Raw genomic sequence first — 21246 nt, 5'->3', positions numbered from 1 at the left:
GGGAGGACGCCCTGGCGAGCGTGGGCCTGAGTTCGGCACGCCCCGAGGGTAAGAGTAGTTGCATCATCCTATTTTTATCTGCTCTTTCTTTTTACTAACACTGGTCTGACACTTGGGAGAATTTTCGGTTTCAGATATTCCCTACATGCCGACTAGCAACACGTCGCTCTTCTCCCGACTGAAGAGGCGGGAGGCCGAGGCCGGGGGGGCTGTTCCCCAGCCTCGAAAGAAGCCGAGGTCGGCCGGTGCTTCCACATCGGCCGGGACGGGGGGCCCAGAGGCGGGGGCCTCTGCAGCTGATCAGGGGCGGACGCGGGCCGCCAGCGACGCAGGCCCAGCGGCCCCTCCTTGTCCTGCCTCCATCGCCCAGCGGGAGGGGCCGGCCGTAATCCGACTACGGCGCCCGGGGCCTGAGCCGACCCGAGGCCCTGAAGCGAGCGGCCCCGAAATCTCAAGCTCGGGTGAGCCGGGCTCTTCCAGGGTTTTTCGGGAGGAGTCGGCTGAGCCGGACTCCCCAATCCCCGAGGGAGGCTCGGCTTTCCATGATGCCGAGGTCGCACGCGCCGTATTTCGGCGTGCGATGCTTCCAGCGGACCGGGCCGAGTTCCAAAACTTGCCGTTGGAGGAGATTGTCAACGGTACCTACCGCAATTCCGTTCGGGTAAACCACTTTCCCAATTTTCCATAGGCTACTGGTGAATATGTTATGTTTTTCAACTCGTAATTGCTTTACCCTTTTCCTCTTGCAGCATATCCACGAAATCGATACCTTGGTGTTCATCGCCCAAGGGTGTCAAGAAGAGGCTCGGCGGCTCGGCCGGCAATAGGAGCCGGTTAAGAAAAGAATTGCCGAGTTGGAGGCGGCACTGGCCGAGGCCGAGGCACGGAGGGAGGCCACTGAGGCCGGGCGCCTAGCTATGGTCGAGGTGCTCGAGGAGGAAAGGGCCGCCCACTCCTTGGCCAAGTCAGCTCTGCGCGCCTCGGAGGCGCGCCTGGGGGAGGCCCAATCCGAGGTCGCGGGCCTCAGATATGAGGGCGGGGTCTTCCGCCTCAAGATTGAGCAGCTTGAGGCCCGGGAGAGAAGGGCACTCGAGCGAGCCGAGAATGCCGTGGAGCTCTTCAAGGAGTCGGAGGAGTTCCGCGACATGTTAGAGGAGGAGACTGTGGACGGATTTCTCTGGGGTTTTGATAACTTCCGAAAGCAGATGGCTCGGATCTGCCCCCAGTTCGACCTTTCAACAATTCGTCCGAGGATGAACCTGGGTTACGGGTCTGATACGGACGACATCCCCGCCATCCTGACATCCGAGGCGGGGTTGTATGAGTGTGACACCGCCGAGCCTGCGACGGCGGCGGCCGAGTCAGAAGGCGTTCTGGAGGTGCCTGCTGAGGCCCCTGCCGCAGACCCCGAGCCCGCGCCCGCTGAAGGCCCCCAGGTCATCGCCGTGGACGACCTCGAGGGTGACGCGTACGCTGCTGCCGCCTTTTAGGACTTAGGCTTTTATCTTCTCTTTACTGTAAATGAGGTCGGCCTTCAAATTTGTCAAACGACCGACCTCCAATTTTGTACTTAGCCTTTCGGCATTTTGCTAATGAAAAATCCCTTTTGTCACTTTGCCTTTCTTTCTTCTTTTGTTGCAAACGAGGCTGGGATCTTAACCCATTGTCTTACCAGCGGTCCGCTTCATATCTTAGCTTTCGAGTTGCTCAACAAAGGCGTGTCTCTCCATCGGGTATACCCCCGCTTCCGCTAGTTCCAATCGCGCTAACCGGAAGGAGCTCCGAGCTTAGGTTTTTAGAAAATTTTTCTAAGTCCTACAGCTCGGACTCTAAGGTCGCAAGAGTTGCCGTATTTGGCTTTTAGGTTTGTAAGGCACCGAACTTGAGCCTTGGTCCTCCGAGCGGGGCCGTGCTAGATTTGCGCTGGCCACTATCTGAGGAGTTTAGTTGATCTTCCGAACTCGGTTCCCAGATGGTAGGACCATAGAAAGGGTTGGTGCTATCCCGCATGGGGGAGCATGAGCTAATAATCGAGTCGTCGCCAGGGTTTTCGCAACTTTCGTCCTCGGACTTTGCCGAGGTTCCGGTGAGCGGGGTCGGGATTTTTAAAGAATGCCTCGGCATCTTTGAACTCGATCGGTACGCCCGCGGTCGAGGTCATTTTCATAGCTCGACGTCAGAGTCCACGTATGGGGGCCGAGTTGGGCCCTAATTTACGAGGACTTGCATAAGTTGTCGTGGAGATTCAACAGACGGAATATGCATAATGTTGGTGGAAGATCAGTTTTAAACCGACTCATAGGAGTAGTCCAACTTTGGCCAAAATAAGGTCTCGACTTTGACTGAGATTTTGCTAGCAGCGCGTAGATAAAATATAACAAGGAGAGTGTCGAGTTGGATGTACCTTTTGCGTTCCCAGAGTTGTGCTCCACATAGCGGAGTGGGTTGTTCCCTTTCCTCGTCGACTTTCGGAGTCATTCTTTGACTTGTTGGGGGGGTTCGTGCCTCTTACGGACCCGATGACGCCCGCCGAAGTTGAGAGGATTTGGGAAGACTTTATTAATCCGCGGCTCTTCTCGAGGTCGAGGGAGTTTGGGACTCTACGGTCGAACCTCGGGGCATCCCGACCTTGGTCGAGGAATCTTACGTCAGGTCGGTGGTTCTGGGAACACTCTGCCGGCCTGCGATACATCCCGAGGTCGAGGGAGTTTGGGACTCTACGGTCGATCCTCGGGGCATCTCGACCTTAGTCGAGGAATCGTTCATCAGGTCGATGGGTCTGGGTACGCTCTATCGACCTGCGACGCTTCCCGAGGTCGAGGGAGTTTGGGACTCTACGGTCGATCCTCGGGGCATCTCGACCTTAGTCAAGGAATCGTTCATCAGGTCGATGGGTCTGGGTACGCTCTATCGACCTGCGACGCTTTCCGAGGGTGAGGGAGTTTGGGACTCTACGGTCGACCCTCGGGGCATCCCGACCTTAGTCGAGGAATCGTTTGTCAGGTCGATGGGTCTGGGCACGCTCTATCGACCTGCGACGCTTTCCGAGGTCAAGAGAGTTTGGAACTCTACAGTCGTCCCTCGGGGCATCCCGACCTTAGTCGAGGAATCGTTCGTCAGGTCGATGGGTCTGGGCACGCTCTATCGACCTGCGACGCTTTCCGAGGTCAAGGGAGTTTGGGACTCTACGGTCGACCCTCGGGGCATCCCGACCTTAGTCGAGGAGTCTTGCGTCAAGTCGATGTTTCATCGTCCTACGATACTTCCCGAGGTCGAGGAAGTTTGGAACTCTACGGTCGAGCCTCGAGGCATCCCGATTTTAGTCGAGGAATCTGACGATCACAGATGACCCGATATTAGAAGAGAATCATAATCATTGGAATGGGCGAATTATTTGTAGAAAAGAGACTGAGTTCATATTCCTGATTGCCTTGAACCCCTAGGGGTTTCATTGGTAGTACATTCGTAGATTCTCGGAGTTCCAGCTTCGCGGAATTGGAATTCCCTCTAGGAATTTCAACTTGTATGCTCCGGGTCGTTGTACTCGGGCGATCTGATACGGCCCTTCCCAATTTGGGGCGAGCTTTCCCTACTCGGTCGGTTGAGAAGCCTCGGCTCTCCTGAGGACGAGGTCCCCTACTTTGAAGAGCTTGGGCTTGACTCTAGAGTTGTAGTATTAGGCCGTTCTCTGTTGGTATCTCGCCATACGGACCCGAGCGACCTCTCGTGTCTCTTCAACAAGGTCCAAGTTGTTCCTGAGCCGGGAAGAATTGGTGTCGGGGTCGTAATGCTCCACCCTTGAAGAAGGGAGGCCGATTTCCAGCGGGATGACGGCCTCAGTGCCGTATGCTAGGTTGAAGGGGGTCTCTCCCGTGGGCAGTCGGAACGTAGTCCGGTACGCCCAGAGGACGTTGTACAAGTCCTCGACCCACTGTCCTTTGGACCGATCGAGCCTAGCCTTGAGCCCCTGCAAAATGGTACGGTTAGTAACCTCGGTTTCTCCGTTTGTCTGGGGATGGGCGACCAAGGTGAAGCGGTGGTCGATGCCGAGCTCAGAGCAGAATTCTCTGAAGTGGACATTGTCAAACTGCCGACCATTGTCAGATATAAGGATACGGGGCAGTCCGAATCTGCAAATTATGGACTTCCACATGAAGTCCCGCATCTTTTGCTCGGTGATCCGGGCTACAAGTTCGGCTTCGACCCATTTGGTGAAGTAGTCGATGGAGACGACCAGAAATTTTCTTTGCCCGGTAGCCAGGAGAAAGGGCCCCAGAATGTCAATCCCCCATTGGGCAAACGGCCAGGGGGCAATGATCGAAGTCAGCAGGGCCGAAGGTCGGCGTTGGATGTTAGCGTTCCGTTGACACCGGTCGCACTTCCGGACGAAATTCGTCGCATCTTTCTGGAGTGTGGGCCAGTAATATCCTTGCCGCAGGATCTTATGGGCTAATGCCCGACCCCCCAGGTGATTTCCGCAGATTTCTTCATGGACCTCTCGGAGGGCATAGTCCGCCTCAGAGGGGCGGAGGCATCTGAGAAGAGGAGAAGTAAATGATCGACGATAGAGTCTGTTTTCATACAAGACATACCGGGGAGCTTGGCGCTTGATTCGGCGAGCCTCTGTCTCGTCATGGGGTAGGGTTCCGTCCTGGAGGTAGCAGACGAACCCGTCGATCCAGCTTGGTTCGAAGTCGATGCACATGGTGGGTTCTGGTTCCTCCGTGCTGGGAGTCCGAAGATACTCGAGCGTTGTCCCCGTGGGAAGCTCGCTCATGCGGGAGGTCGCCAGTTTGGACAACTGGTCCGCCCTGAGATTCTCCGCTCTGGGAATGTGTTGAATACTGAAAGAGTTCAAGGTAGTCATGAGTTCCCGCACTTTTTGGAGATATTTCTGCATGGATGGCTCTTTTGCTTCGAAGTCTCCCTGGATCTGGCTTACTATCAACTGGGAATCACTGAAGGCCGTCAGGTCTTCCACTTTCAGCTCCTTTGCTAACTTGAGCCCGGCGATGAGAGCCTCATACTTAGCCTCGTTGTTCGAGGCCGGGAACTCGAGGCGCAAGGCTTGCTCGGCCACCACTCCGTCTGGACTGGTGAGGATGAGTCCGGCCCCGCTACCCCCCGAAGTTGACGACCCATCCGAGTGTAGGACCCATGGTAGCCTTGGGGTTTCCTCTATGGATGCAGATGGTAGCTCGGGGTCGTCTGGCAGGGTGCACTCTACGATGAAGTCGGCGAGTATTTGAGCCTTAATAGCCGGCCGGGGCCGATATTCGAGATCAAATTCTCCGAGCTCGACCGCCATTTGGCGATCCTTTCCGCACGATCCGACCTTTGCAGTATTTGCTTCATAGGCTGGTCGGTCAGTACGGTTATTGTGTGGGCTTGGAAATAGGGTCGGAGTCTCCGAGCTGAAATGATAAGAGCAAAGATGGTCTTCTCGAGTTTAGAATATCGGATCTCAGCATCCCTGAGGACTCGGCTGATATAGTAGACCGGCCTTTGGAGCTTGTCCTCTTCCCGGACGAGGACTGAGCTCACTGCAACTGGGGAGACGGCCAGATATAAGTAAAGGACTTCGTCCCTCTGCGGTTTGGTGAGCAGCGGGGGAGAGGCCAAAAGGCTTCTGAGCTCTTCGAAGGCCTACTGGCATTCTTCTGACCACTGGAAGTCCTTTGGCCGCTTGAGGATCTTGAAGAATGGGAGGCAGCGTTCGGCCGATCGGGAGACAAATCTTCCCAAGGCGGCAACCCGCCCAGTAAGCCGCTACATCTCCTTAACTGTCCTCGGGGGCGTCATTTCTTGCAGCGCTCAGATTTTCTCTGGGTTGGCTTCAATTCCGCGCTGGGTCACTATGAAACCCAGGAACTTGCTCGAGGTGACTCTGAACGCGCACTTCGCTGGGTTGAGCTTCATTCGGTATCTCCTGAGCTTGGAGAACGTTTTGTTGAGATCAGCTACGTGGTACTCCGCCGCTCGGCTCTTCACCAGCATGTCGTCCACGTAAACTTCTATATTTCGGCCGATCTGGTCTTTAAAAATTTGGCTGACCAGCCTCTGATAGGTGGCTCTAGCGTTCTTCAGGCCGAAGGGCATCACCTTGTAGCAATAGGTGCCCTTGTCGGTGATGAAGGCCGTCTTCTCCTCGTCTTCTGGCGCCATTCGGATTTGATTGTACCCTGAAAAGGCGTCCATAAAAGTCAGCAGTTGGTGTCCTGAGGTGGAATCGACGAGTTGGTCGATGCTTGGAAGGGAGAAACTGTCTTTTGGGCAAGCCTTGTTCAGGTCGGTGTAGTCCACGCACATGCGCCATTTTCCGTTGGCCTTCTTTACGAGGACTACGTTGGCGAGCCAGTCTGGGTAAGAGACCTCCCGGATGAAGCCGGCTTCAAGGAGTTTATCCACTTCCTCGGCCGCAGCTCGTTGCCATTCGGGGGTGGAGCCTCTTTTCTTCTGTTTTACAGGTCTGCTGGTTGGCTTCACCCGAAGTCGATGGACCATGACTTCAGGGTCAATTCCCGGTACGTCCGCGGGCGACCAGGCGAAGATGTCGGCATTGTCCCGCAGGAAGCTGATGAGGTGATTCCTCTCGCGGGCGCCAAGGCCGGAGCCGACCTGCACAGTTAGCTCGGAAAAATTTTCTCGTAGTGGAACTTGAACAAGAAGCTCACCAGGCTCTACTTGCTTCTTCCAAAGGGTGTCCCTTGCATCCAGGGTTTCTATGGGTAGTGAGGGGCCTGTTAGCTGAATCGGCGCCTCGGTCGGTTGCCTTACTCTGTGGGCCGCCATGTAGCACTGCTTGGCAACCAACTGGTCTCCGCGGACCTCGCCTACTCCTTGGCCGGTGGGGAACCGCATGAGCAGATGGCGGGTTGAAACCATGGCTCGAAGGGCATTTAGCCCTGGCCGCCCAAGGATGGCGTTGTAGACTGAGGACAGACGGACCACAAGGAAGTCCGTCCTCACAGTGCTCTCCCAGGGAGCGAGGCCGACTGTGACAAGGAAGCTGGCCTCACCTTCGACTGGGACCGAGTCTCCGGTGAACCCAACCAGTGGGGCATTAATTTTTCGGAGATGTCCTTCTGGCAACCCCATTTTTTGGTAGGCATGATAGTACAAAACGTTAGCTGAACTTCCATTGTCAACTAGGACACGTTTTACATCAAACTTATTTACAATCATGGAGATGACCACTGCGTCATCATGGGGGGTCTCAACCCCTTCCAAGTCCTCGTCCGAGAACGAGATGACTTCATCAGCACGCAGGCGCTTCGGGGGGGCTCCCTGGGCTGCTGCTCCTGCCGAGACTCCTCCGATCATATTGATGGTGCCGGCGATGGGCCTGTTGTCGTCCGGGTTTTCGGGCAGTGTGGCATTTTCCGTCGGCCTCCTTTCCTCACGTCGGTTCCTCACGAACCGGTTGAGTACTCCCCGGCGGATGAGCGCCTCTATCTCGTCCCGGAGCTGGAAGCAATCCTCTGTGTCGTGCCCACGGTCTCGATGGAAGCGGCAGTACTTCCTGGAATTGTGGGGAACTCCCGTATCCCGCATAGGAGGCGGGGGTCGGAAGAAATCCCGACCCTCGATTTCCATCAAGATCTCGGCCCGGGGGGCATTGACAGGTGTGTAGCTCTCGTACCTCCCTGAGTACGTTCGAGGCCGTGGTGGAGATCTTGGTCGAGGTGGGGTCCTCCGTTGAGCTCGTCCCTGCTGCCGAGGGGGGCTCCTCAGCCGAGGGAGGTTCTTCTCTCGACGGGGGGATCGGCTTCTCTGTCGGCCGCGCTCCTCGCGGCGTTTCTTCTGTTTTCTTGAGGCGGGCTCAATCGCACCCCGTCTGGAGGCAACTGCCTCCTCGGCCTTGGCATACTTCCGGGCTCGGGCCAGCATTTCGGTGAAGTCGGTCGGGAAGCTCTTCTCAATGGAGAAGAGGAATCGGTAGGAGCGAACCCCAGTCTTCAGAGCCGACATGGCTATCGACTGGTCTAGCTCGCGAACTTCCCACGTGGCGGCAGTAAAACGGTCCAGATATTCCTTGAGGGACTCCCCCTCCTTCTGCTTGACATCTAGAAGGGAGTCTGATGTCTGCCGTTGGCGTCGGCTGGCAGCAAAATTGGTAGCGAACTGCCTGCCGAGTTGCTCAAAGGAGGATACCGTGTTCGGCTTTAGTCCAGAAAACCAAAGTCGAGCTGTCTCTCGAAGAGTCGCTGGGAAGGCCTTACAAAGTACGGCCTCCGAGGATCCTTGTAGAGCCATGAGGGCTCGGTAGCTCTCCAAGTGGTCGAGGGGGTCGGTAACTCCGCTATAGGGCTCCACCTGAGGCATTTTGAACCTCGCGGGGACCGGCTCATCCTCGATCTGGCAGAAAAAGGGAGATTTGGTGGTGAACTCGAAGTCTCCCTCCTGCCTTGCCTTCTTACTGTGAAGCGTTGCAATTTGGCGCTCCAAATGCTCAACTTTCCTGTCGAGCTCCCCCACCTGTGGGATTGTCACCGTAGTCTGCGCCGGCTCACGGTGGTCTGGGGCTGACTCAGCCTCAGAGGGTTGGGGGTCTTCCGTTGAGATTTTCCCCCGGTAGCTCTCTCCGGGGGGAAGTCCGCTCTTCGTTGTTGGCTCTGGAGGAGCCATGCAAATTTTGGCCTGGGAAGACCGGGCCGTTGGGAGGAAACTCCGGCAGGATCTGGGCCTGCGGGGGGAGCGTTGGTAAGGCCTCCTCACGCCGCAGGCTTTGAACGGCGGCGGCCAGGGCCTGGACTTGCTGTACCAGGGCATTGAATTGCTCCGGCTGGACCTGAGGAGCTGGGTCAGCCGGAGTAGGTGAATTCTGGACGGAATGTCCAGGACTCTGCGGGGGACGCCGGGAGATGTTGGAGGCTCCCTTGCTTCTCAACTTCATGATCGCTACTCGGGCCCTTCCTCTAGCGCCAACTGTTGCTGGAAATTGGACCCGGGGGCGATCTTCGGTCGGAGAGAGGGAGCGGCAAGTCTTCACAGGGGAGCGGCGCGGCGTCCTCCATCCGGATGCCTGCAGAAAAGCCGGTGGCCAGGTCTTCCGGCACCGGCCCTCCGACGCTCAAGTCAGAAAGGGGGGCAATTTGTATGAGAGGAAGAAGAACAGTTTTTTTGTAGAGTGCGGAGTCCCCAACCCCCATCTGAGAAGCAAAGGCTCCCTTTTATAGAGGGGGTCGGTTTATCTGTGATGTGATGGGGCGAGGCCATAGTACGGCTCGGCATGTTGTTCGGATCGGCGCACGATCGGGTGAATCATTACGTTGATGTCGGAGGTGAGGTCGTCGTACGACCCGAGCTGGCACGCGATCGGGCGAATTATTGCATTGGTGTCGGAGGTAAGGCCGAGATCAGAGACTTATCATAGTTGATTGGACTCTGCTGGGCTGACTTGCCGTGGGGAGCTGCGGGTCCGTAGATGACAGGAGCCATGCGCATTAATTGTGGAGTAAGCCGGAGATCCGCATTAATTGTGGAGTAAGCCGGGGGTTTGCAGGGATCATGCGCAATAAATGCCGGGGCAGTGGCAGGATATGGCCCTCGGCCGGACCTCGGGGGTACGGCCGTAGTAGGTGGTCGATAAAAACAAACCTCGGGTGTCGGGAGTTTTCCGGGTTGGAGGCCCTGAGGTTGGACGTTCCAAGGTCGGACGCCGACTTCGGCTGTCCAAGGTCGGCAGTTGTGCGACTTCTTAGGGGTAATCATGTCACCGGGGGGAAAACCATATTCCCCCAACATCATCTATTGATAATGATATCATACCAAACGAAAACGTAAACCACACATCAAAACCACCCATCCTACATGCATCTATTATCAGGTTCGTTTTCATGTCTCTTCTTCTGCATTTTTTTTTTTTTTTTGTGCTATGGCTGGCGTGATTCAACATATCAGTTCATTCCTTCTTTTTTTAAAGTTTTTTTTTGTCCATCAGCCCAATAGATTGTTTCATTATTTTCGTTCTAAGGCTAATTAGACTAACATGGCGTTCCCACAATGTAACACACTTTTATGCTGCTTGAATGTATTAATATTATTTCAGTAAAGTAGAAAGCTAAAACTTGTATGAGAACTTTGGAAGGAAGATGGAACCAACCGCTAAGGAATCCAATATCAAAACTGGGTTTAATCCATTAGTTTAGAAAAGAAAATAAGGATCAGTTAGACATCAGCTCCAAGCACGTTAGTAATTTCAGACTTTTTTCTTTGGAAAAAAAATAGGGATGGGAGGTCCATTGAGATTTCATGGAGTCAATGAAAAGGCGTGACATGGATCAAGAGTTACATCAAGAAAGAATTCGCTTATTTTGTGAACCACATGCAATGTCTCGAGCGAGTGGATGGGCAATCAGTGGTGCAAGATGGACTTTGTGGGAGCCAGTGGATGGTGCAATTATTTCTTCTCTTCCTTCCCACCCTTCTTCAATTAGCGTCTCTGTCTTTGTAGAAGTTGAAGGGAAAAAAATCATGGATGCCTTCGCCTCTCGTTTGTGTGGGATGCTATTAACTCATGCAAAAGTTGGGAGCCGAAGAATGCTCATTGGGTGGCTCCCCCGTCCACTGACCGGAGGCCCGACCTCGACAATACCATTGAAAGTGATCCATCGCTGCATCTTGTCCTTTTATCTGCCCTTTTTAGTCAAGTCATAACAGCATTATCCATGAAAATGCTATGCGATTCCCATCTTTTTTTAATATATATTTTTTTAGACAGTATTTTTTGTTATAAATAAAATAAATATTTAAATACTAATAAAATAATTATTTATTTATATTTATATAAAATTTTTTTTGACAAATATAGATACAAATATTGATATTACTCGGATACCCAAATTTCTATTGATATTTAAATAGTTTCAAATAAGACAACAAATCTGGATGGATTTTATCCGATCCAACTCCACCCCTAGTAACATGTCCAAAGATTTAGAATCTCTACCCTTGCAATAGTTTGGAAGCCTTCGTTTTAAATTTTTTTTGGTCATGATAATATTTTTTTTAAAATTTAAACCTCCATGGTTTAATTTAAAATATTATTATCATAATTATATTTAAAAAGTAGGATAAACTTTCAGCTACTAATAACCAACGGTCGTGTTTCGAACGAGTGGAAGGGTACTAGCGGTCATTAAATAGTCGTCTTTGTGGAGAGTGCAAGGAGTACCCTACCATTCCCTTCTCTCTGTCTTCACATGGTCCTGTAACTTGGAGAACAAAAGATGGCCATGATCTCGGATGCGTTCGTCTCAAAATTGTGTTGGACGCTGTTAACCTATGCAAACGGAGAGGCCGTCAAGATCTTGGGTTTGCCCAACGAAATAAAGAAGCTCCATAGGAGGCTGGAGAGGATACATGACGTTCTCGCTGATGCAGAGGATAAACGCTTCAACAACCAACCCATCAATCGTTGGCTGAACGAGCTGCGAGATATCATGTATGATGCAGACGACATCATCGATGAATGCCGGATCGAGGGCGAGAAGCTTCTTAACTCAAACTCATCCTCATCTCATTGGGCTGAGTTGGTACGTTGTTGCTACCCTCCCATTGCTTTCTTGTACAAAGTTGGATTCCGTCATGAGATTGGCCATAGAATTAAGGATCTCAACCTTAGGCTTGATGAACTTGCCAAGGACAAAGCCGACCTCCATCTTACACCTGCTCTTCGTAATGACGGCTATAAGAGTAGAATTAGCCCCAAGACATCTCCTGTACTTATTGAACCTAATCTTGTGGGAGAGAAAATTGAGGATGATACAAGGAGGCTGGTGGACCTGCTGACAAAAGAAAATAAGAAAAAATTTCCAGTCGTTGCTATTGTCGGCATGGGTGGGATAGGCAAAACTACTCTTGCTCAGAAAATTTACAATGATGAGAAGCTTCGGGACAACTTCAACCAAATGCCACGGATTTGGTTGTGCGTGTCCCAACAGTTCTCAGACTCCGGTTTGTTGAGATCTATCATAAAACAAGTTGGAGGTAATCCTGGAGATGCTGAGGAGAATGAAGTGCTTGAACCCATGCTTAGCGAATTACTTAGGAACAAAAAATTCTTCACAGTCTTGGATGATGTTTGGGATGCACGGGTATGGGATGAGCTATTGAGAAAGGCCATGCAGAGTGGTTTGGCAGATAGTAGAATTTTGATAACAACTAGAAATATAAGCATTGCTGAACAGATGGGTGCCATATACAGTCACACGGTGGAGAAGTTGTCTCAAGAGGATGGTTGGTCATTAATTTGCAAGATGGTGTTTGAGGAAGGGGATGAACAAGATATGCATGACTTAAGTGATATAGGGATGAAAATTGTAGAAAAATGTGACGGACTTCCCCTTGCTCTTAGGACTACGGGGGCGCTTCTTCGAACTAAGGCAAAAAGGCCATTGGAATGGGAAAAGGTCCTTTCTAGCTCAGCATGGTCTTTTACTAAGCTTCCGGATGGGGTGATGGGTGCTTTGTACTTGAGCTATCTGCATTTACCACCTCCTCTCAAGCAGTGCTTCACTTGCTTTTCATTATTTCCCGAGGACTACCTAATTCGTGAATATATTTTCGTCAGTAGTTGTATTGCAGAGGGCTTTGTAACATCCGAGGACGATACATTGGAAGAGGTGGTAGGAGAGAATTGGAAGGAGTTGGTGCAAAGGAACCTCCTACAGCCAGATCCTAGGTGGTATGATCAAATGCGTTGCAGGATGCATGACCTCACGCGATCTCTAGCTCAGCATATAGCTAGGGAAGAGTGCTTCGTCGGAGATGCACGAGCATTTGAACACAAGATCATGTCCTCCTCCTCATCATCATCGATAAAATTACGCCGTTTATCAATTGTAGATGAAAAATTAGAAATCTTGCCAGACTTTATAATAAAACAGACATCGTTGAGGACCCTGGCATTCTTCCATACCCCACTTATTCGTGATCTTCCGGAAGATCTCTTCAAAAAGCTAAGGAGTTTAAGGGTCCTGAACTTAAGTGAAACAGCCATTGCCAAACTCCCAACTTCCTTGGGAGACCTTGTGCACCTAAGATACCTCGATCTTTGTGAGACTCCGATAAGAGAGATACCAGAAAGTATGGGAAATCTTAGAAATCTCCAATTTCTGTTTCTCCGGAATTGTAAATATTTGCACGGCCTCCCTAGTAGTGTTGTGGGGTTAATCAATCTGAGGTTTCTAGACGTCAGGGATGCACCACTTGATGGTCTGCCCGTGGGAATAAGAAAACTGCATCAACTACGCTTACTTGGGGGATTTGTGTCGAATGGTAGCGAGGGCCGCAGATCTGGAGCAGGGGGAGATCCACACGGGAGGTTCTGTACCTTGGAAGAGTTGAAATCCCTCACTCAGCTCCGGTGTATGAGCATACAGAACTTGGAGAGGGTATCAAACAGGGCTGAAGCAAGAGCCGCCGCACTCAAAGCCAAGTCCCATCTCGGAGTTCTATTTTTGCATTGCACACTACCGAGCAGCTCTTCTGATGTGCAGCAGCCTCATGCCAATGATTACAAGGAGGAAGATATCAAGAAAATAGGAGAGGTATTCGAGGAGCTCTGCCCACCGCCATCCGTTGAACTACTTGAAATCAATGGCTACTTCGGCCGTAAGTTTTCCAGCTGGATGATGACACCCTCCTCGTCATCTCTCCGTAACCTACGATGGCTGGAGCTGAAGCATTGTAGTCTATGCCAGCAACTTCCACCCTTGGGAATGCTGCCACAACTGGATAACCTCTGCATTGAAGGTGCTTTTGCAGTCACAAGCATCGGGCTTGAATTGTTCTTCTTGGCAGATGCTGGGGCAGGAGGGCGGAATGGAAGAATAACATACTCTTGCTGCTCCTACTTTGCCAAACTAGAGAAACTTATATTTGAAAACATGCCTAATTGGGAAGAATGGTGGTGGCGGTGGGAGGAGGAGGACAACCAGACAACATCATTGCTACCTTCTCTCAAGTTATTGAAAATTCTTAAATGTCCGAAGTTGAGATCTCTTCCGAAGAGCCTTCTCGGTCATGCTACCGCTTTGAAGGAGTTATATATTACCGGTGCCCACAGCCTGAGAGAAATACAAAACCTCCCCTCTCTTATAGAATTGATCTTGATTGAAAACTCGAGTCTGGAGAGAGTATCCAACTTTCCTGGACTCAAACACCTACGCGTTCATGATTGTGAGGAATTGAAGGTTGTGAAGGGTGTGGATGCCGTGGAGCACATACGGCTCGATGATCGAGGAGAAGGGTCTCTCCCAGACTGGTTAGTACGTGCTGGTGAAGAGCAACCATATTTTCCTTCCCTCCACAAGTTGACTCTCTCCAACAAAATCTATCGCCGAGGGCTGCCCGATTGGCCTCTGATCTGATGGCACAACACCCATCTCATGTTGAAGCAATCAGCAAGTATGGGCCAACGACAATCAACTGTACAAGAAAAAGGTTAGAAATGGTTTCCACATCTGTGCCTCATTTCTTTCCTCTTTCTGTAGCTATGAATGGAAGATGATTGGCAAATAGGCCTATCAATTTATTCTTCATATTTTGCAGCTGCTTCAGCAAGCCAGGGATGGATGTTATACTACTCGGCAACTGTTTGATATTATGCATCATTCTCATCCTTTCAGGTATATATTCTGACCCGATCACTCGTGACCTTGCCTTCAAGAGACGATATCTGATACCAGTTCTTTTGGCCTTTTCTTCTCTTGGCTGCCTTCTTTCATTGAATACATGGAATCCTTGTGCGCATGTTGCATGATCTAACACCTTCTCTTGGCTGCCATATGATTGCTCATCTTAGGTTCACTCTGAATTAGATGTCATACAATGTATCCTTCTTCCCTTTGTAGGCCGGAGCTGTTGCTTACTCCAACTGTATTGGTAGCTGTTATTCTATCAACAACCAATTCCGAAAACCACTGGCTGCTAACATCAACAATTACTAATTACTAGAATCAAGGCTAAACCTCTTTCTTGTTCTTGTGCAGAGAAAGGATCGATGACCGCAAGATGACGGTGTTCCAAACTTCATTATTTCACATGCTTGGCCGACAAAAGTTAGCATCATGGACAAAACCTCATGAGATCAGTGTATCATACTTGGGGAGTATCAGACATTGGAAAGATGCGAATGAAAGTATGGAGTCTGCGAGCAAGCACATTTACGAATTCTGGGACCATTTGTTTTGGGGATTTGACCGCGGAAATCATGTTCGACGTATTATTACCACATTTGGATGGACAAGGATTCGAAAGAAATAACATTTTTTGGAGTATTTGCATGAATGCATGACCAGATGGATTCATGAATGCATAAATCGTATTTTGTACTTTGATGTGAGAGCATGTAACAGCAAAATTCTCGCAATTCCTTCAAGCATTCTGCAAGATTCTTCTAAAGCAAATTAGCACTCGAAAACATGATATTGTTCTTGTCTATGTAACAAAAATGTGATAGAGGAAACATCTTGTGTGTCGATCATCTATTGAAAAAGTTCTTTTGATGCATCTGTCAATGTGACCATATGAAAACCATTAGACCCGAAAATTGGGCAATTCTTCATTTGATTATGATGCTTTTTTAATGATGGATTCTGTGGCTAGGGATGCAAATTGGAATTCTTTTGTTTTCTCATTCTAATCAAGCTTGCTTCTTCTATAGGATTGCACCTAGACGCCTCTTACTCTTCTCTTGAATTCTTGGAAGTACCAACAAATATATTGCATTTATTATTATTGTTATTAAAACTAGATTCTTGTTAAAGAAAAACCATAATCGAGAAACCCATCCATGCTATAAATATTTAATGATGCATCATTCAAAAATCAAACACGGAACCTCCTATTATTAGCAGACAAGTGTGACCATTTAGATTAATCCCAATTCACATACACTAAATTTTATTTGGATATAATTTTTAGCAACATGCCCAGAATAACCTGGTCTACCTGCGAATGAGTTTACAAATGATACTGAATATAAAAGAAAAATATAATATTATTATAAACTTGATGCATCATTTTTCTTCAAAAATAAAACAAAAGTACTTTTTTTAGCGAAGATCGGAAATGCTCCAAAGTACATAGAGTCAAGAAAGAAATTGGAAAAAGAAAGTTATGAGAGTTCTCTTGACCTTGCAATACCCGAGCAGGCTCGTCATCTTATCTCTAAATCTTCTGTCATTATCGATGTTGCTCTGAGAAATTATCTCCACTTAGGGCTGCAAATGGGTCGGGTCGACCCATGACCAAGTAAGCATATATACAATTTTTCTAGAAAAGCAAATGCTCAACTAAATATAAGCCGCTCTAGAATGTTCTGCTTTCTCATGATCAAGTAAGCATGCCAAAACCATTTTTTCTAGCTTCATATTTTCAGAAATCATCTTCCTAGAAAAAATATTCTAGTGTGGAAAATTTTTTTACGCGAATCAAACGAGTCCTGAAAGAAGCCCAAAAAGCCTCCCATTAGGACTAGCAACTGATGGATTGGTTCCGAGAGGACCTTGTGACTGCCCAATACAAAATAACAATGTCCAACTGACACCAGTGCAAAAAATCAGCACCCTCAAGCCCATTCAAAGCGCACATCAAAACCACCCATCCTACATGCATCTATTATCAGCTTCGTTTTCATGTCTCTTCTTTTGCATTTTTTTTTTTTTTGTGCTATGGCTGGCGTGATTCAACATATCAGTTCATTCCTTCTGTTTTTAAAGTTTTTTTTGTACATGAGCCCAATAGATTGTTACATTATTTTCGTTCTAAGGCTAATTAGACTAACATGGCGTTCCCACAATCTGACACACTTTTATGCTGCTTGAATTTATTAATTTTATTTCAGTAAAGTAGAAAGCTAAAACTTGTATGAGAACTTTGGAAGGGAGATGGAACCAACCGCTCAGGAATCCAATATCAAAACTGGGTTTAATCCATTAGTTTAGAAAAGAAAATAAGGATCAGTTAGACATCAGCTCCAAGAGCGTTAGTAATTTCAGACTTTTTTTCTTTGGAAAAAAAATAGGGAGGGGAGGTCCATCGAGATTTCCCTTCTCTCTATCTTCACATAGTCCTGTAACTTGGAGAACAAAAGATGGCCATGATCCCAGATGCGTTCGTCTCGAAATTGTGTTGGATGCTGTTAACCTATGCAAACGGAGAGGCCGTCAAGATCTTGGGTTTGCCCAACGAAATAAAGAAGCTCCATAGGAGGCTCGAGAGGATACATGACGTTCTCGCTGATGCAGAGGATAAACGCTTCGACAACCAACCCATCAATCGTTGGTTGAACGAGCTGCGAGATCTCATGTATGATGTAGACGACATCATTGATGAATGCTGGATCGAGGGCGAGAAGCTTCTCAGCTCAAGCTCATCCTCCCCTCGTTGTGTTGAGTCAGTATGTTGTTGCTACCCTCCCATTGCTTGCTTTTACAAAGTTAGATTCCATCATGAGATTGGAAATAGAATTAGGGATCTCAACCTTAGGCTTGATGAACTTGCCAAGCACAAAGCCGACCTCCATCTTACACCTGCTCCTCGTGATAACCACTATAAAAGTAGAATTAGCCCCAAGACATCTCCTATATTTGTTGAATCTGATCTTGTGGGAGAGAAAATTGAGGATGATACAAGGAGGTTGGTGGACCTGTTGACGAAAGAAAATAAGAAAAAAATCCCAGTCATTGCTATTGTCGGCATGGGTGGGATAGGCAAAACTACTCTTGCTCAGAAAATTTACAATGACCATACTCTTGCTACTCCTACTTTGCCAAACTAGAGAAACTTATATTTGAAAACATGCCAAATTGGGAAGAATGGTGGTGGCAGTGGGAGGAAGAGGACAACCAGACAACATCGTTGCTACCTTCTCTCAAGTTATTGAAAATTCTTAAATGTCCGAAGTTGAGATCTCTTCCGAAGAGCCTTCTCTGTCTTGCTACCGCTTTGAAGGAGTTATATATTACCGGTGCCCCCAGCCTGAGAGAAATACAAAACCTCCCCTCTCTTATAGAATTGATCTTGATTGAAAACTCGAGTCTGGAGAGAGTATCCAACTTTCCTAGACTCAAACACCTACGCGTTCATGATTGTGAGGAATTGAAGGTTGTGAAGGGTGTGGATGCCGTGGAGCACATACAGCTCTATGATCAAGAAGCAGAAGAGTCTCTCCCAGACTGGTTAGTACGTGCTGGTGAAGAGCAACCATATTTTCCTTCCCTCCACAAGTTGACTCTCTCCAACAAAATCTATCGCCGAGGGCTGCCCGATTGGCCTCTGATCTGATGGCACAACACCCATCTCATGTTGAAGCAATCAGCAAGTATGGGCCAACGACAATCAACTGTACAAGAAAAAGGTTAGAAATGGTTTCCACATCTGTGCCTCCTTTCTTTCCTCTTTCTGTAGCTATGAATGGAAGATGATTGGCAAATAGGCCTATCAATTTATTCTTCATATTTTGCAGCTGCTTCAGCAAGCCAGGGATGGATGTTATACTACTCGGCAACTGTTTGATATTATGCATCATTCTCATCCTTTCAGGTATATATTCTGACCCGATCACTCGTGACCCTGCCTTCAAGAGACGATATCTGATACCAGTTCTTTTCGCCTTTTCTTCTCTTGGCTGCCTTCTTTCATTGAATACATGGAATCCTTGTGCGCATGTTGCATGATCTAACACCTTCTCTTGGCTGCCATATGATTGCTCATCTTAGTTTCACTCTGAATTAGATGTCATACAATGTATCCTCCTTCCCTTTGTAGGCCGGAGCTGTTGCTTACTCCAACTGTATTGGTAGCAGTTATTCTAGCAACAACCAATTCCAAAAACCACTGGCTGCTAACGTCAACAATTACTAATTAGTAGAATCAAGACTAAACCTCTTTCTTGTTCTTGTGCAGAGAAAGGATCGATGACCGCAAGATGATGGTGTTCCAAACTTCATTATTTCACCTGCTTGGCCGATAAAAGTTAGCATCATGGACCAAACCTCATGAGATCAGTGTATCAGACTTGGGAGTATTAGACATTGGAAAGATGCAAATGAAAGTATGGAGTCTGCGAGCAAGCAGATTAACGAATTCTGGGACCATATGTTTTGGGGATTTGACTGCGGAAATCATGTTCGACGCATTATTACCACATTTGGATGGACAAGGATTCGAAAGAAATAACATTTTTTAGAGTATTTGCATGAATGCATGACCAGATGGATTCATGAATACATAAACCGTATTTTGTACTTTGATGTGAGAGCATGTAACAGCAAAATTCTCTCAATTCCTTCAAGCATTCCGCAAGATATTGTGCTTGTCTATGTAACAAAAATGTGATAGAGAAAACATCTTGTGTGTCTATCATCTATTGAAAAAGTTCTTTTGATGCATCCATCAATGTGACCATATGAAAACCATTAGACCCGAAAATTGGGCAATTCTTCATTTGATTATGATGCTTTTTTTATGATGGATTCTGTGGCTTGGCTGGGATGCAAATTGGAATTTTGTGATCCAAGATCAGCCCAACCAATGAAGATCATAGGATTGGTCTTTTCCTCTTTTGTTTTCTCATTCTAATCAAGCTTGCTTCTTCTATAGGATTGCACCTAGACGCCTGATGAGAGCACAAAAGTGCAATCGTCATACCATCTTAATTAGTATTATAGCTAATCATCAATAATAAAATTAACTAATTAACGTTGTATTTATGTTTGAGTGCAAGTAATCCAAGAAACCCAATAATATCGGGTTTGAGCCCAATGCCTGGCAGCCCAAGCTCAAAGTCAATCCAGCATCTTCCAAGGCCTGCACATCCTGACTTCATCCCGTGATACAACACAACATCGCGAGCATCTCCATGTCCGTATTCAATGATCCAGATCAGCTCCCTCCGGTTTCAGCCCCTTTTCCAAGCCTCCCAAATAAGTAAGGTAGATCCCAGCCATCTGTGCCTTCCTTCCATGCATCCAAATCAGCCGTCCGCATTCATCTCCCTCCCAGCGAGACAGACTTCCTTCCTTGCATCCGTGCCAGGTCGTCCGCATCCTCAGCGTCCCAACCGCGTGCCAGATCCCGTGCGAAAGAAGGGAAGAAGAAAGGATTCACCAGCCGCGTCCCCACCTTCCGCTTCAGCTCCCAGCATCGCGCCCGTCTGCCATCCTCCTTCTCCATTTGTACATTCCGGCCATGGCATCCCTTCCAAATCCTCCCAAATCCCAGCTCTTCCATGAACGGCTCCTCCCGTCGATCACGCTCCCAGCTCGCCAGTCTCCAAATCCTCCGCAATCATCGGCGATCCCAGCCCCTCTTCCGTGATCCGGCGATCCCGCACCGCGTCTAGCCCCTTCTCCGTGATCCCAGCAGCGCCCGAAGAAGGAAGTCCGTGCCTCCCTTCCGCATCAGGCATCCGGCGATCTCGCGTCCGTGGCCAAAGAGGGAAGTCGTCCGGAGCAATCTTCCCACCATTTCCTCCTCCTTCCCAGCTTCCCGGATGATCCGTGATTCCTCCCCAAATTTGAAGCGACCCCGCGGCTATAAGAGGAGAAGGAGGAAGAGTAGGGAGAGTGGGCTCGGGGGAGGCAAAGAAACAGGGGAGGAAGGCGTGCTTGGTGGGGTGGTCGGCTGGTTCCAAAGAACAGAGGAGAAGAGGCTGTCGGTTTGGGAGAGAAGAGAGAAAGAAAGAACAGGGGAGCTCTGTTTCTTTTGGAGAAGAAAGAAAGAAAAAAAAAACATATATTTTATTGTTTCTTTTAGTGCTCCATCGGGAAAAAATTACTTGTTCCTTTTATTTCATTTGTTTTATGTTCTTGTAATCAATTTTCTTTTTATGAAATACATCAGTTTTCTTTTATGAAATCCATGTTCTAGGATCAGTTTAATTTCTTTTTTTTAATGCAATCTTTTTAATGTTTGCTTTATATACAATCCATTAATTTTCTTTTTATGCAATTCATGTCTAAGTTTTAATTTAATTTCTGCGATTTATCTTATGTGTTTTGAAATTCTCAGTCTTAAGATAACTCTGAAATTAGTCTTTGCTGTTGGATTGGCGATTTTAATTCATATTCTGTCTTTAGAAATCGACCCCTACTCTGCATCCAATTTTAATTGCAAAGTTTTCTTTCTTCCCTTTTGTTTATTTTCAATTAGAAAACGTTCAATATCCCCGACGTAATGTTTTTCTATTATTATTCAAAAATCGATTTTGAATCCGAATGAATGTTTTAATTTTTA

The 21246-nt window shown here is 48.3% G+C and overlaps 2 protein-coding genes across 3 annotated transcripts; both read left to right on the top strand.

The window, feature by feature from the left end:
- Nucleotides 1–11231: 11231 nt before the first annotated feature.
- LOC103715788 (putative disease resistance protein RGA3) lies at nt 11232–15556 on the top strand. Its single transcript, XM_017844862.3, has 3 exons — nt 11232–14448; nt 14557–14633; nt 14997–15556. The coding sequence occupies exon 1, from the start codon at nt 11232–11234 to the stop codon at nt 14373–14375; it is 3144 nt and encodes a 1047-aa protein (XP_017700351.2). The 3' UTR covers nt 14376–14448; nt 14557–14633; nt 14997–15556.
- Nucleotides 15557–17060: 1504 nt separating this feature from the next.
- LOC113463296 (disease resistance protein RGA2-like) lies at nt 17061–19427 on the top strand. 2 transcript variants are annotated; one of them, XM_026807969.2, is made up of 3 exons: nt 17061–17407; nt 18476–18552; nt 18916–19427. In XM_026807969.2, exons 1-3 carry the CDS (start codon nt 17102–17104, stop codon nt 18980–18982), a joined length of 450 nt encoding a protein of 149 aa, XP_026663770.1. In that variant the 5' UTR covers nt 17061–17101; the 3' UTR covers nt 18983–19427. The 2 variants fall into 2 exon arrangements, 1 of the variants encoding a protein (XP_026663770.1); XR_005509444.1 differs by lacking the exon at nt 17061–17407 and adding an exon at nt 17414–18367.
- The last annotated feature ends 1819 nt before the right edge of the window (nt 19428–21246 follow it).

The sequence above is a fragment of the Phoenix dactylifera genome, chromosome 1, assembly GCF_009389715.1.
Source record: "Phoenix dactylifera cultivar Barhee BC4 chromosome 1, palm_55x_up_171113_PBpolish2nd_filt_p, whole genome shotgun sequence".
Classification (NCBI taxonomy): domain Eukaryota; kingdom Viridiplantae; phylum Streptophyta; class Magnoliopsida; order Arecales; family Arecaceae; genus Phoenix; species Phoenix dactylifera.
This window is presented reverse-complemented; position numbering and strand designations above follow the sequence as displayed.